The sequence below is a fragment of the Pipistrellus kuhlii genome, unplaced genomic scaffold (genome assembly GCF_014108245.1).
Source record: "Pipistrellus kuhlii isolate mPipKuh1 unplaced genomic scaffold, mPipKuh1.p scaffold_m20_p_12, whole genome shotgun sequence".
Classification (NCBI taxonomy): Eukaryota; Metazoa; Chordata; class Mammalia; order Chiroptera; family Vespertilionidae; genus Pipistrellus; species Pipistrellus kuhlii.
The window spans coordinates 13,509,338-13,525,598 of record NW_023425427.1 but is presented as its reverse complement, the minus strand read 5'-3'; the positions used below and the strand labels follow the sequence as shown (position 1 = coordinate 13,525,598).

Sequence of the window (16,261 nt, the reverse complement as noted above, 5' to 3'; positions counted from 1 at the left end):
TAGCCTGGCTGTGTGCTCAGAGGTCCTCCCATCTATAGCATGTTCATTGGTTCATGAGGAACCTCCGTAGGGCATTCACCATTCAGCAATTGTCAATTGAATACCCTACCATGGGCCAAGTGCTTTCACATGTTTGTGTTATTATTGAATCCTCATTACATCATGTTGTCCTCATATTGTAGATGAAAAAGCTGAAACTGTGAGATTTTGTGGCTTGTGTAGAATGACAGAGCAAGGACTCTCTGACCCTAAACCCTGGCATTCTTTACCTTCTATCACAGCTATTCCAGAATTCTATTCTGCTCCCCTTGCTTTCTTTCTTAATTTCCTTCCAAATAGGTAATCTACCATCAGCTATCATCTTGGCAAAATTTATTCTCTAGCCTTGGTCTTTCTTAAAAAATTTTTAATCTAATCTTTACCCAAGAATATATTTTTATTGATTTGAGAGAGAGAGAAAGGGAAGGGTGGGGAGAGAGAGAGGAGAGAGAGGAAGAGAGAGGAGAGAGAGAGAGAGAGAAAGAGAGCACATTGGTTACTTCCTGCACACACCCCGATGGGGATCGAACCCACAACCTGGGCATTGCCCTGACCAGGAATCAAACCCACGATCTTTTGGTGTACAGGATGATGTTCCAACCAACCGAGCCACCCCGGCCAGGGCTGGGCACCACTCTTACAGATGGTTGTATCAAACTATCTAAAGGATTGGACTGGGGAAGTTTGACCTTAAGAAAAATAATTGGTGGGCAATGAGTTAGTGGGTGAATAGACATGGGGGAAATCTACAGGAAGTTCAAGGAAGAGAGATTCTATTTAACATAAGAAAATTTGGTAATATTGAAATTAACTGTATCAAGTTGTGTTTCTAACCTCTGGAAGTATGCAGAAAGAAAACAGGCTTTCAGGGTTATTAACTAAAGGGATTCCTTCGTCGGACCAGAGAACCTTCAGGGACCATTCCAGATCTGAGTTCTTTAGCTCATTTTCTTTCCAAAGCAACTTCAAGCCATATCTATTTTTCCGCATCTCTAATATCTATTCCGACTGCTAAACTCTAGCTTAGCTTTTTCAGTGTCACAAGTTTGGATTCTGTAGTGACCTCCTAATTGGTCTTCCTAGTTCTCTTGCCCCCTTATCTTCCAGGCTGGTATCCAATTATTTTTTCCTCAGAGCTTTTTGAGTCTTTACATACTATTAAGTTCACTTGTTTAAAATGTGCAGTTCATTGTGTTCTTGTTATATTTACAGAGTTGTACAAGCATCAACATAATCTAATTTTAGAACATTTTCATTACTCTCCCAGGAAAACAACTCACACCCACTAGCAGTTACTCTCCATCCCCCTTAACCACCAGCTCTCTTGGTTAATTTTTTATGTAAAACACAGCTTTCATTGTGTTATTCTTCATACAATTAAGAAAACATTTCTCACGGAGTTCATTTTCCCCCATAATTTGTCTTTACCTTATTTTTCCAACTTTCCTTTATACCCTTCCCCAGTCTGAATGTACAGATCTTTGTAGGTTCATCTATTACTTGTTCATGAGAATTGTGCCCTACCTTCCTTTTGCTTTCCACCATTCCTCTATACGTCCACTCCTGGACTAACTCTTAGATCAAGGTCTCCAGCTCTCCTAGTCTTCCCCCATCCCTGTCTTGGCAAGAGTCACTAATGATGTGTCACTTTCATATCTAAGTACCAATGCTCTTTCAGTTACTGAGCCACACTTCTCTTCCTTCTTCCCTTGTATTTTCAGCTTTTTGTTTGTTAATCCTCACCCAAGGGTATTTTTCCATTGATTTGTTGGGAGTGGAAGGGAGAGAGAAAAACATTGATGTGAGAGAGAGACATCAATTGGTTGCCTCCTGCACACACCTCGACCAGGGTCCAGGATTGAGCTGCAATTGATGTTTGTGCCCTTGACTGGAATTAAACCCAGGATCCTTCAGTCCATGGGCCAATGCTCTATTCACTGAGCAAAACCGGCTGGGGTTTGTTCAGCTTTTTGTGTGTATATGTTGATTTCCTAAATTGATTATAAACTTTTTCAGGACTGGGACCATGTATACTTTCAATAAATAACTTGTATAGAATAGCTGAGCATATGGCTGTGCACAGAAATAGTATGTAAATAGAATGGAATGAATATCATTGGTACTGAGCATAATGCCGAATTTGGATTCTGTGACAGCCACAGACTTCAAAGTTTTATTAGACACGTTCATGTTTTATACAGCTTCCTTTTGTCTAGAGCTTAACGCCACATTCTTTGATTAATTCATTCAGTAAATGCTGTTGGGGCCATACTTTGTCTATTAATTCCTCAAAATACTGTTTTTAAATTAGTTAACTTTTTCTCATTGCTTTCATGTAGCTGAATCCTGCTAGCTTTCAGCTCCACATTATTCTTGAAATTTTCTGTTGTTTATAGGACTTTCTTATGGTAGATTAGCACATTATCACAGTCTCATCAGACTATCCAGTCCTATTGTTACACACCTTATAGGACTTTATTATTATCATAGGCTGGTGCATAACCTTAGTCTCTATGGTCCCATTACATACTTCCTTGTGTGTGATACCAGGAAGGAACCATGTTCTGAGAGGTGCGAGGTGATAGGTGCTATGGGAGACAGTGCTTTTCCCCTTCCGCCACTTATGGCTTGAGTTCAAATGTAGAATAGCACTTTTAGTTTTAAACCAGAGCAAGAAAAGTACGACCTTCCAAGTGTTAAGAGTTATACAGAAATGAGTAACACAAATGTCTGGGTTCTCAAAGGCTTCTCACAGTCTCATGGTAGCAATTGATTGAAAACCCCCAAATATACAACAATATCATGTGTGTTGAGGTAGACAAGTGGGTGCTCAGGATTTCAGCAGTGCACAAAAGGGCTTGATTCTTTTGTCACAGCAGAATGACCATTTGGGAGCTGGAGGAGACCTTGTGAGCCCTTTGAGGACCGGATGTGTCTTATTTTTTTTATCTCCCGCTAGAGGCCCGGTGCATGAAATTCATGCATAGGGGAGAAAGGGGGAGGGGTTGGAGTGTCCCTCAGCCCAGCCTGCACCTCTCCAATCTGGGACCCCTCAAGGGATGTCTGACTGCCAGGATCGGGCCTAAACTGGCAGTCAGACATCCCTCTCACAATACAGGACCACTGGCTCCTAACCAGTCACCTGTCTGCCTAATGCCCCCAATTTCCCTTCCCTGCTGGCCTGGTTGCCCTCAATGGCCCTCCCCTGCTGGCCTAGTTGCCCCCAACTGCCCTCCCTTGCTAGCCTGATCACCTCTAACCCCCTGCCAGCCTGATAGCCCCTAACTTCCTCTGCCTCGGCCTCCAACACTATGGTTTTGTCCGGAAGGACTTTGGATGTCTGGAAGATGGCCAGTCGACCTGGTCTAATTAGCATGTTACCCTTTTATTAGTATAGATTTTGATCTTCAGAAAAATCTACATTTTAGTTCTCAGTTTTTTCTGCAGTTGGCACCTCTATTCCCACTTATCTCTCGCTCTTCTCTCTCTCTCTCTCTCTCTCTCTCTCTCTCTCTCTCTCTCTCTCTCTCACACGCACATGCACGCGCGCGCACACACACACACACACCCTCCTATTTTACTCCTTTTTGTTTCCATTAACATTCTTCAAATTATATTAGCACCTTTATTTGTATTTGGGGGAGATAAGCCTTTGCTGTTACATGGGTGCTAGCTGGTTGTTTTAGAGTCTTGTACATGCAGTAATTATCTCATGTAGTCCTTGAAACCACATGATGTATAGGCCCTATTATGATTCTGATTTTGCAGTTATGCAATGTCAAGCTTAGAGAGAACAGAATGCTCAAGGTCACATAGCTAATAATACACAGAATCTGTAAGCTGGAACTGTCAAAAGAAACAGCAGGAAATAGGAAATTGACAGGCCTGTACACATTGGGGAACTCTGAGTCCATAGATTAATGTACCAAAAAAAAAAGTACAAAAATCCATTCTAAAATGTGTGGCTTTGTGAATGAGTATGTGTATGTAAGTATGAGAGAGAGAGAGAGAGAGAGAGAGAGAGAGAGAGAGAGAGAGAGAGAGAGAGAGAGAGAGAGAGAGAAAGAGAGAGAGATTCTGCTAAGTAAAATAAGCCAGTCCGAGAAAGATAAATATCACATAATCTTACTCATATATGGGATATAATGATCAACGTAAAATGATGAACAAAAATAGATCCAGAGACAGGGGAAGTCAACCAAAGAATTTGTATGCAAGCATATTAGCATAACCAATGGACGGAGACACTGGGGTGGTGGGGGCTTGCCCTCAGGGATGGGAATGGGGGTGGGGGGAGTGGTGGTGGATCTATGGGGGGGCTACGGGGGCAGGGAGGAGACATGTAAAACTTTAGATAAAAGTACCCCCCAAAAATACTCCCCATGATGTAGCAGATCACTGAAAATTAAAGGTGCCGTTTCCTGGTTAAAAAAAGAGAGAGGGATGGATAGAGAGTATGAAGGAATGAATATGATTGATTTTGAAGACTGGGTCCCTATGTCTTCGTCTATCCTGCTTCTTTCCGTTTTTCCTTCCTGACCCTTTTCCCATTTCTGACAGTGGAATTACCCAGCACACTTCCATTTTCTTCACTTCAGTTCAGTTTAGTTCAAACCAGTATACCTATGTCTGAACGGCTGTTCATCAGCATGTTTATAACAGTTTTCTATGGATAGGGAGATCTTAGGTGATTAAAATATCTTTTGTCCCCTGTATTATTTAAAATTTTTTTATATTAACATATACTAAACATGCTGTATAAAAAGAATAGCAAAACTATTTTCATTTGGAAGAAAATCAGTATGCTTGTTAGTGTTTATTCCAAAAAATTTTAGAATTTCAGAATCCTATAACTTTCTGCCATTCCAGTGTTCCTTGGCCCCAATTTCATAGCCCCTTGGTAAAGGATCAGAATACGTTGATTCTCCAAAAGCCAGTGGTATATGCAGCATTTCTCTGTCAGAGATGAGCTTTTTCATAGAAGTCACATTTATGCCTTTAACAAAGATGTTGTGTGTGGTTATTTTTATGTTGTTTTTTGGCAGATTGTTTTTAACCAACAGGAGCTCATAGTGGTCACATCCTGCAAACACTACCAAATGCTTTGAGTCTAAACAGTCTACCTGCTGTGCTTCTGGCATTGTGTGACCTTGATTCTTATCCATCCTGCTACTTGATAAATTTCCTTTCCAAATTACCCAGCAAGGGGTGAATTTACTTATTGTCTCAGATCCCTTGAAAAGTCCCTATTTCTCAATTTGCTTTTCATTATTTATCGACCTGGTTTATGCTCTTTTAAGATGCTAGTGATCAAAGAGAGGATGTTTATATTGGAAACCACATGCCTTGCCCTGAAAACCTCAATGGTTACTGCATCCATGGAAAGTGCGAATTCATCTATGCTACTCAGAAGGCTTCTTGTAGGTAAGTCGGTCCCTCCAGGTCAGCGATGAAACACTTTATTCCCGTCGGTGGTCGCTGCTCCATATAAGGCAATGAAATGTGGATGAGCTGTTACCAAAAAATACTGTTTACTTGCAGTGGAGGTATTTGAAAAAGCGTCATTTCAAAAAAATGTTGGCAGATAATATGCAAAAACAGCACTGTATTAGGATTTTGAGATTTAATCTTTTGAATATAATGCTATATATCTTCATATAAAAATAAGTGTGCCTTACTTCAACACTCTTTGGTTGTTAGGCAATCTGCCCTAAGGTGGTTGAGGGACTGAGGAAAGTGTGAAGAACAGAGAACATGTAGCTCAGAATGTGTGCTAAAATAGACGTCTAAAAATAAGGGGATGAGGATGTAGAACCAGGTGTGATGGGAGAGAGGGAAACGGAAACGGTGCAAACCTGCCTGCTTCCAGAGAGATTATGTGACTTGTTCACAGTTAGCAGCAAGTTACAAATAGAGTTGGGACAAAATTAGAGCCCTGGTTTTCTGATATTCAACCTACGGTAGCGCTTTGTGCTGTTCTGTCTGCCAATAGCACTTCTTAACGCTGCGGCCTGGAGCTCATCCCCTCCCTCAGGTTGGTCCAGTTCCGTAGATGCGGGGAGATGGGCTATTCTGCTCACTCCTGCCTCCCGAAGTTCCACCAGAATCCCTTTTTTTTTTTTTTTCTTTTCTTTGTAAAAACATTGAAACATGGGGAAATAGTCTACTTCTCTTTTGTTCTGTCAGTCTCCAAGCCAGTGACACTTTTTTTTTTTATAATATATTTTATTGATTTTTTACAGAGAGGAAGGGAGAGAGAGAGAGAGAGAGAGAGAGAGAGAGAGAGAGAGAGAGAGAGAGCTAGAAACGTTGATGAGAGAGAAACATCCACCAGCTGCCTCTTGCACACCCCCTTCTAGGGATGTGCCCGCAATCAAGGTACATGCCCTTGACTGGAATCGAACCTGGGAACCTTTAGTCCGCAGACCGATGCTCTACCACTGAGCCAAACTGATTTCGGCCAGTGACTCTTTCTAAGAAGTCAAAGAGGCCACTTGAAATCAGGTCTCTTGGCTTCTGTACTCCTCTAGCTCCTTTCTTCGGACTCTTTTTTTTTTTTTTTTAATATATATATTTTATTGATTTTTTACAGAGAGGAAGAGAGAGGGATAGAGAGAAACATCAATCAGCTGCCTCTTGCACACCCCCTACTGGGGTTGTGCCCACAACCAAGGTACATGCCCTTGACCGAAATTGAACCTGGGATCCTTCGGTCCGCAGGCTGATGCTCTACCCACTGAGCCAAACCGGTTTCGGCTCTCCAGACTCTTTCATTTTCCTCCTCTCCTCCTGCTTTCAAAAACAAAACAGAACAAGCAAACAAAACCTTACTGTCATACTTATCACCTTATAAAACAACCATTTCATTTACTTATTATGTGTATTGACCCTTCCTTCCCCAGCAGGAGGGTAACCGGGCCTGGGATCTTTATTTCTTTTGCTCATTGATGTTTCCCCAATGCCCGCTGCAGTACCTGCTACATGTCAGGTGCTCAGTAAAGTGTTAGTTGAATGAATCAGCACCTGAGGCCATGGGAGTGAATGGGATTACTGTGGAGGGCTTGTGGAGTGAAAGAATGGAGGGCAGCATAGCCCGGATCTGCCTTTAATGAATAGAGGACGAAAAAGTAATCACCTAGAAGGTAATACTCAAGGTGTTTTGAGAGCATAACTCAACGTGAGTTGCAGGAAAATGGTATCCAAGGGAGGATGGCCTGAACAATAAATGGCCTATACATTCTTTTTTTATATTCTGATTTTAATCTTTGGATTAAGCTTAACTGTCAAGCGCGCTGCATATCTGGGACGGTGTTATAGCTCCCTGTGGAACTTTTTATTTTACTGAGCTTTGACTTCTGGCCATTAGCTTACCATGAAAGATTATTTAAAAACTCCTAAGGGACTTGCTCATATTATTGAATTTATTGCAGCTGCATCGCTGAGGATTGGTGTCCTCTGTCCCAGAGGGTTGCCCCTCTCTTAATGAGGACCGGTGAGATAACGTTCCCTTGAATTTAGTAACAATAGCAACTGTGGTTCTTTTGAACAGCTGCTTTGATTTTATTTTGTGGAGGTTGTATTCTGTGTCAGTGATGTTACCACTCTCTTTTGTTTAATTTTTTGAGGGACAAGTCAATGGTTTTTTAGTATATTTGCAGAGTGTTGCAATCCGCACAATGAATTTCGGAACATTTCATCACCCCGGGAGGAAACTCCATACCCGTTAGCTATTACTCCCAAGTTTCCCATCCTCCTCAGCTGTAGGCAGCCACTAATTTGTTTGTCTCTCTAGACTGACCTAGTCTGGACATTCCATTTAAGTGGACTCATATGATATGTAGTTTTCTGTGACTGGCTTCTTCCACTTGGCATTGTGTTTTTTAAGGTTCATCCATGTTGTAGCATGTGTCAGTACTTTGTTCCTTTTTATAGCTGAATGAATTCCATTGAATGGATAACACCACATTTTTTAATCCACTTACTGATGGATGAGTATTTGGATTGTTTCCACTTTTTGGCTATTATGAGTAATGCTGCCCTGAGTAATTGTTTGCAGGTTTTGTATGGATATATACCTAATTTCACTCAGGTAAATGCAGAGTGAAATTGCTGGGCCAAATGGTAACTCTGTTTATAAGTTTTTGAGGAAATTTTAGACTATTTTTAAAAGGGGCTGTACTATTTTACATTTTCATTAGTATCCTCGCCAACATTTGTTAGTATCTGATTTTCTTTTTTTTTTTCTTTTTTTTAAAAATATATTTTTATTGATTTTTGTACAGAGAGGAAGGGAGAGAGATAGAGAGTTAGAAACATCAATGAGAGAGAGTCATTGATCAGCTGCCTCTTGCACACCCCCTACTGGGAATATGCCCGCAACCAAGGTACATGCCCTTGACCGGAATCGAACCCGGGACCCTTCAGTCCCCAAGCCAACGCTCTATCCATTGAGCCAAACCGGTCTCGGCTAGTATCTGATTTTCTTTATCCTGGCCATTCTAATGATATGAAGAGGTATCTTATTGTGGTTTTGACTTACATTTCTCTGAACGAAGGTGAATGGTGTTGTTATCTTTTTGTGTGTTTATTTGCCATTTGTACTTCTTATTTGAAGAAATGTCTGTTCAGATCTTTTGCCCTTTTTGCATCTTTTGTTAAGGAGTTGTTATAGCTTTTTATATATTCTATAAGTAAGTCTCTTATCAGATATATAATTTGCAAAAATTTTCTCCCATCCTGCGGGCTATCTTTTCACTTTCCAGATAGTGTCTTTATGTACAGAAGATTTTAATTTTCATGTAGTTCAATTTAACATTTTTGTTGTTGATGCTTGTGCTGTTGGGGTCATATCTAAGAAATCATTGCCTAATCTAAAGATATGAAGATTTACTTTTCTTTTCTCCCCCTGAGTGTTAGTTATAGTTTTAGCTCTTAGTTTTAGATTTATGATCCATTTTGAGTTAATTTTTGTGTATGTTGTGAAGAAGAGGTCCAACTTCATTTATTTGTATGTGTTTGTCCAGTTGTCCCAGCATCATTTGTTGAACAGACTTGTTCTGTCCCCACTGAATTGTCTTAGCACTGTGTCAGGCATCAGTTGACCATAAATGTATGGGTGCATTTCTGGGCCCTCAGTTCTACCCCATAGTCTATATATCTACCTTACTATGCCTCCTCTGCCCCCTCTTTTTTTTTTTTTGTCTGCTAGGAAGCTTAGAGCCCAATGTGACACCTGCTGACAGGAGCCTCAGGGTTGGTTGGGATTGGTGGACTCACATCATCCCTGTTTCATCCCTGTCCCCAGGTTTCTTTGCTGTTGTTATAAATGCTTCGTTTAAAAAGCTTTTTATTTTTTGTAATGAAGTGTGAGACATGAATAAATACACTGTCTGTGCACTCCAGATGTTTTATTAATCATTTCCAACCGAAGGCTGCCTAATTCATGCATTTTACTTCTGTCAACTAACATTGTAAATTTTCTGTTAACTATCTTTTTAAAAATATATATATTTTATTGATTTTTTTTACAGAGAGGAAGGGAGAGAGATAGAGAGCTAGAAACGTCAATGAGAGAGTAACATCAACCAGCTGCCTCTTGCACACCCCTACCAGGGATGTGCCCGCAACCAAGGTACATGCCCTTGACCGGAATCGAACCCGGGACCTTTCAGTCCGCAGACCGACGCTCTACCACTGAGCCAAACCGGTTTCAGCTCTGTTAACTATCTTAAATGTTTCATCCTGTCATACTATTATTATCATGGTAGTGTTGCCTTTTTATTTACTTTTAATTGTAATTAGATAATTTCTAAGATCAGCAACTACTCAACTGCTTATCTTCATTTCTATTATTAATAACTTATCTCCTGCCTGCATCTTAAGTGATGATATTATGTACACTGAAAGGTGTCTCAACTATAATTTGGTGCTATGTTCAAAGGACTGTAAACGTTTATACCTATTTATTCAATAATCCCATTTATATGTATCTAGCCTAAGGAATAACACTAATATACAACAGTGTACATTCAACCAAGATGTTCACCATACCTAATTTATAATTGTGAAAAATGGAAAATAACTGATATGTCTTAGAATAAGAAGTAGATAAGCTAGCTCTGTTATAGTCACTGAATGAAATGTTATTTACCTATTTTTGAGTGAAGATAATAAAGACTAGCAACTTTAAAAATTAATGTGATATAATGAACCAGAGGGGGGTAAAAGCTCCATGTAAAATAGATACATTAAAAAGAGTGTAAGAAAATCCACAAATGGCTTTTATTTTTTTTAGATGGTGGGAGGGTGCCTGATTTTCTCTGCCTGTTAAAATAGATCATTTTTGTACCTTTTAATTTTAAAACCTAAAATTGTTGAAATTTGTAATTCTCATAGAAATTCCTTCCCTCCTGCCTTTTCAGATGCGAATCTGGTTACACTGGACAGCACTGTGAAAAGACGGACTTTAGTATTCTCTACGTAGTGCCAAGCAGGCAAAAGCTCACTCACGTTCTCATCGCAGCCATTATCGGAGCTGTGCAGATTGCCATTATAGTAGCTATTGTCATGTGCATAACAAGGTAGGTGGTGACCTAACAGATAACAGCTTAAGATTAGAGGTGGGTAGCTGTCAAATTAAAGGAGAGCCTTGAAGCTCACTGTAAATGGTATAGGGGCTTTTAAGTCCACTAGTCTACTAGGAAAAAATCCTAGGGTCCCATGTGGGTCTGACCTCTGCCTGTCTTGCCTCTTTAGAAGATGGGCAGAAACTCATTCTCAGGGTCTTGGTTCTGTCTGAGCTGCAGGTAGAGGGAGCATGAGGATATTCATTGGCACAAAGGAATTTAGGGATCTTAGAATGGTCTGTTGGTTCTGAGCATTGCACTTGGCGACAGTGACGATAACAGCAGTCTCTTTGGAGTGGTCTGCACACGCACAGAAAAGCCATGCCGACAGTATTCAAGCCCTGCTGACCTGCAAGGTGTTTTATGTCCTAAGAATATACTTTATTTGTAGTAAATATAACAAGAAAGGAAGAAACCAGAAGTTAAAGAAAACTGCTTTGCTTCTTATATCATTACTAGAAGCCCGATGCGCGAAGATTTGTGCAAGAATGGGCTTTCCTTCCCCTGGCTACCGGCACCGCCCTCGTTCTGGGCGGAGCCACCTTTCCACTCCAGCTCTGAGCTGCCTTTCCGCCTTCCCATGCTGCCCAGAGGCCCTGAGCCGCTGGGGTGCTGCAGAATGCCTGCATCATCGCCATGGCGATGACGCAAGCATCCCGCCCCGCCCCCAGCCGCTCGATGCCTGTGTATATAATTTGCATACTCCTGATTGACTGGTGGGTGTCGTGAAGGTACGGTCAATTAGCATGTTACTCTTTTATTAGGTAGATCTTAACACTAATTCATTTTCTGGAATACAGTCATGGCTACTAAACTTTAAAATTCTATAGTACAACTAAAACCATTGGAACGTAGCATAACTAAGCCGCACATGAAAGGACTACTTGGACTGCAGTTAGCACAAAATGGGTGTTTCCCACGCTGAGCTGAAATATCTAAGTCAGAACTGACCTGGACATGAGAAAAGTCAAAGCAAATCAGGGTCATATTGTCTGTATGTTTTCCAGTCTCGAGCCTTGTCTTGCTTGCCTCTTCCTTACCTCCTTTAAGGTTTGGTTCAGACGTTTCATAAACATCATCCGTATACTTTTCTGCCTTATTCTGGGCAGAGGAGTGGAGCATATCAAGTACAGAGATTGGCAGGCCAGAGAGGATTTATGACTCTACCCAAGGTCTGGATGGCAGCCAGACCTTCAGTAGTCTCAGCCATCTGGAGCTGGAATGATAAATCTAGAAATGATAATAAAAAAAGTGTTTTCTGAGTAATAGATATTTTTCATGAAATTCAAGCACTAAAGTCAGTGGATTTTATTCTGTAGAACAGATGATCTGCCCTTTGGCAAGACGACTGAGTATAAAATTGGGCAGTAGATGAAAGTAGGGACATAATGATATAAAAAATAATGACTGTAGAGAGAGAAGATAGGAAGGAAAAAACACACACCCACAAACACAGGCAACAGCAGGCCTGCCTGTGGCCACCTAAAATAGGCTCTCAGAGGTTACGGCATTTGTCTGTGGTCACCCAAAGTAGTAAGTGGAAGGGCCTGGACTGGATGGAGTGCTGCCCATTCCTCTTCCCAATGAACCATCTTGGGAATCATATTTGCTAAGTGTGAACATCATGGGAGCAAGGTTCCAATTTCATTTTCAGGGTTTTGAAAAGGGTGGGGGTGGGATTGGTATAAAACTTTTTTTTTCTTTTTTTTTTTTCCCCCCCAGAGCATTACTTTGAATGTCATCTGCAAAATTCAGTGGGAGAGAAATATGAGGTCAGGGGTGACTATTTAGGACATTATATTTGAGTAAAGGACTAATGGAGTAGTAAATGATTTGGAAGGTGAGAGAAATAATTAAGGTGGAGGTAAGGGCAGATTTTGAAATCCAGTGACAGTGCTATCTTGAAGAAGATGAAAGGATGTCAGAGTCGGCGGGAAGCAACTTTAGTTCAACCCCTTCGTTCTAGAGAAACGAGGAAACTGCAGCCCTGGGAGGGGAAGCATCTTACCCAAGATCAGAGAGGACATTAAGCCTGGGTACAAATCCTAGTCCAGCCTTTTATCCAGCGCTACGTGCCTGTTCTCTGTGTGCTGTAATCCTCAGCTACTATATTAAATGATTTGGTTTGTAGTTTTCAAGTTAATATCCTCCAGTTTATACCACAGACCAATTTGCTGCCCTCACAGTATATTTTTAACTGGTTACCATATCTTTACCACCCATGGGCCTCCACGACCAAAGAGTCATCTCGTTGACTTATTATAAGTCTGTCCTTGAGGCCTGTCTTTTTATTTGGTATTTTCTCTCTTAGAATGTCTTGCTCTCTTGGATTTAGAATATTATAATTATAATTAGAGGCCCTGTGCATGAAATTAATGCACAGGTAAGGTCCCTAGGCCTTGCCAGTGATGAGGGCCAATCAGGTTCCCTGCCTCCCCACCTTCCTGCCTTCTCCTTCCCTTGCTCCCTCAGCACCCAGCTGCTGCTGGTTACCCGCCATGTTCCCAGCCACCCCCTGGTGGTCAGCGCACGCACGTCATCGTGAGCAATCGAACTCTTGGTCAAACTACCGAGGGAACACTTTGCATATTAGCCTTTTATATATATAGATTACTTGGATTTGTCTCCTTTGAATTTTTAGGGATTGCCTCTCCCTTGCAGTCCATTATGGAGCAGCTGTTCACTTATCCCATGGTGGCTGTTACATACCAGGAATCTTCCTTTAAAAGGATGTTCCGGCTGACTCCACTCATCAGGACTGCATGAGTAACATTGTTTTCTTTTATGCTTGAAATCCATTTTCTTGTTTTTGACTCATAGAATGGCTGACTGGCAAGGACCTTGGACATCATCCTAGACAAAACACCTTAATTTATAGATGAAAAAGCCATGGCCTCAGGGAATTGGAACTTTTCCAGATCATAGTGAATTAGTGACAATTAAAAGAGGTGTCGATTGTCTTCTCAACCAGTTTCCCCATTTAGGAAATAGCGATGATTCCAGCAGTATCTCAAAGTGTTTTTAATGAAGATTCGTGAGATAACATTTGTGAAAAACAATATATGAATTTGGATTGTTACCACCAAGGCTTTTAAAACAAGGCAATGCATTGCTCTTTGAAAGTGACTAAAAATATGGAAATTTTGGAGTACTCATTATGCAAGACTTTCTTTCCATTCGATTATAAATTACTTTAACATTTTTTTTTTTGTATCTTCATCCAAGGACATGTTTTTTTTAATTGGAGAGAGAGAGAGAGTGAGAATGAGAGAAAGGGAGGAGAAAGGGAAGGAGGGAGGGAGGGAGAGAAGAGAGAAGGGAGAGAGAGAAGAGAGAAGAGAAGAGAAGAGGAGAGAAGAGAAGAGAAGAGAAGAGAAGAGAAGAGAAGAGATTGCTTGCCTCCCATATGTGCCCTGACCGGGAATCAATCTGTAACTTGGGTGTGTGCCCTGACGAGGCATCAAACCTGCAACCTTTTGGTGGACAGGATAATGCTCCAACCAACTGAGCCACCCAGCCAGGGCAAGGTAATAAATTCCTTGCTGGCAGAGGTTTTAGAAGTTAGTCCAACTCTTAAAATTTTATGTATAGGAGAAGAAGGTTGCACCGTTATTTTTTAGCAGAGCTCAAGCTCAACATTACTCATCCCAGTCCCTGGATCCCACATTGTGAACACAGTGCTTTGTGCAGACACAATAAGAGCTCCTATGTTTGCATTCTTTGGACAGGAATGATCACAGTTACAGCACAGTGAGATTTATACCACAGGGAGGAACACGTGCGGTAAAATGAGAGCGGAGTCCAGGAATTCCCCTTACCCACAGCATGGCTGTACTTTATTGGGTTCTGTGGTTTGCCGAGGCAAGGCGGTGGAATGTCTTGTAGTCATTGCCTAAAATCTCTAGGCATTTCCTATGTATTCCTATGGGGGGTTAAATAAGTATATTTCTTCCTGATTTCTCCCTTCATCTAAGGGGTGTCATTTCTCCTATCATCTTGGGGGTGTCAATGTTCAGGGAAAATAGAATTACTTCCAGGGAAAATATATGTTACCAGTTTCTGGCGGGGTGGGGGTGGGGTTGATTTGCAGGCCAGAGGAAGGGCGGGATTCCTCTTGGGGATGCAAGTCAGCAATAGACACCCTGGAAATGAATTGTGCACATGTCCAGACCTGCAACGTATATCTAACCCTCCACCTCCCCACTTTATCGGGAAGATAGCAGTCTGACACATTGGGTCCTCACTTTGTCTTATACCAACTAGCGTCCTACTTCCCTTTCGTGGGAGGGCATGCAATACATTTTTATGTGTGAAATGTGCATTACTTTGGAAACATTTGAGTATCCTAAACAAAAATAATATTTTTCTTTTTCTTTTTTCTTTTTTTTTTTACTCGACAGAAAATGCCCTAAAAACAATAGAGGACGACGACAGAAGCAAAACCTAGGTCATTTTACTTCAGATACGTCATCCAGGATGGTTTAAAATGATGGCTTTTATATGTACACTGACCATGTGATGTACATTTATTATGTCTTTTTTTAAAGAATGGAAATATTTATTTCAGAGGCCTTATTTTTGGACATTTTTAGTGTAGTACAGTTGGCTCGTATTTAGAATATTCAGCTACAACAGTTTTGGACTGTTTAGTAGTCTTTGTTTTATGTTTTTAAATACAGAAATTGATTTCATAAATTTGTACCACATGGTAATTCTAAGACTTGTTCTTTACCCATGGGATGTAATATTTTTGCAAAGGTGGACCACTTCACAAATGGTTGTAAAGTCATACCCACTCCTTCCACAATGACCACAGCAAATGACTAAGCATGAGCTAAAGGTAAAGATGTTTACAGATTACTTTTCTTACAAAACAAATTTTAGAAGACACTGTGTTTAAATAGGCATTTACATGTTTGGGGATTTAGTAACAATTTTTTCTAGACACTGCCTATCGCATGAACTGTAAAAGCCGTGTGTGTTTAGGTGTAAAATATTTATAAGATGTATGGACTGGAATTTGATGATTCCTTTCTTTGAAAAAATAATTCTGGTAACTCAAAAAACTATCTGGGAGCAGTGATGGGACAGATCACTGGGAAGTAGATGTAGACATTGTGAAAACAGTCTGTTTAACAAACAGACTGGAATAAAGCCTACCCTCTCAGTTAAATGACTTTAAATACACATTAACTTTTAAAGAAAAACATTTGCTTTAATATAAATAATTGTATCAGTGTTTGTGAATAAAATGCAAAAAATGATTAATCATTGGTGCTCTTCAAGTGAGCTTAAAAATTACCTAAGACCTCTATCCAAATTTGTCCCGTAATAATAGCTATAATAATATAGATTGTTGGTGTTTCAAGATCTGAAGTGTGAGTAGAATGTATTCAGCTGTTTAATGTGTAGTTTTAGAAATTCAGAAATATGCATGTAGAATTTAAGATGTTCAAAATGGAATATTAATTTTAATATTTGATTTGGAAAAGCATGTCATAATATAGTGTTTTCACTATATGGCCTTCGTTGTGGTGTGTTTATTTACTAGATTCTTTGATATGTCAGTGAAATGAATAGAAAAAGCAGATGTTTGC

The 16,261-nt window shown here is 40.4% G+C and overlaps 1 protein-coding gene across 1 annotated transcript in view; it reads left to right on the top strand.

Annotated features, from left to right (window-relative positions):
• The window catches only part of TMEFF1 (transmembrane protein with EGF like and two follistatin like domains 1), a 72,146-nt gene extending 55,962 nt beyond the window's left edge, over positions 1-16,184 (top strand). Inside the window, exons 8-10 of the mRNA XM_036433183.2 lie at positions 5,340-5,463; positions 10,461-10,619; positions 15,065-16,184. Of these exons, the coding sequence (XP_036289076.1) occupies positions 5,340-5,463; positions 10,461-10,619; positions 15,065-15,149 (368 nt within the window). The 3' untranslated portion in view covers positions 15,150-16,184. The remainder of the gene's footprint in view (positions 1-5,339; positions 5,464-10,460; positions 10,620-15,064) is intronic.
• The last annotated feature ends 77 nt before the right edge of the window (positions 16,185-16,261 follow it).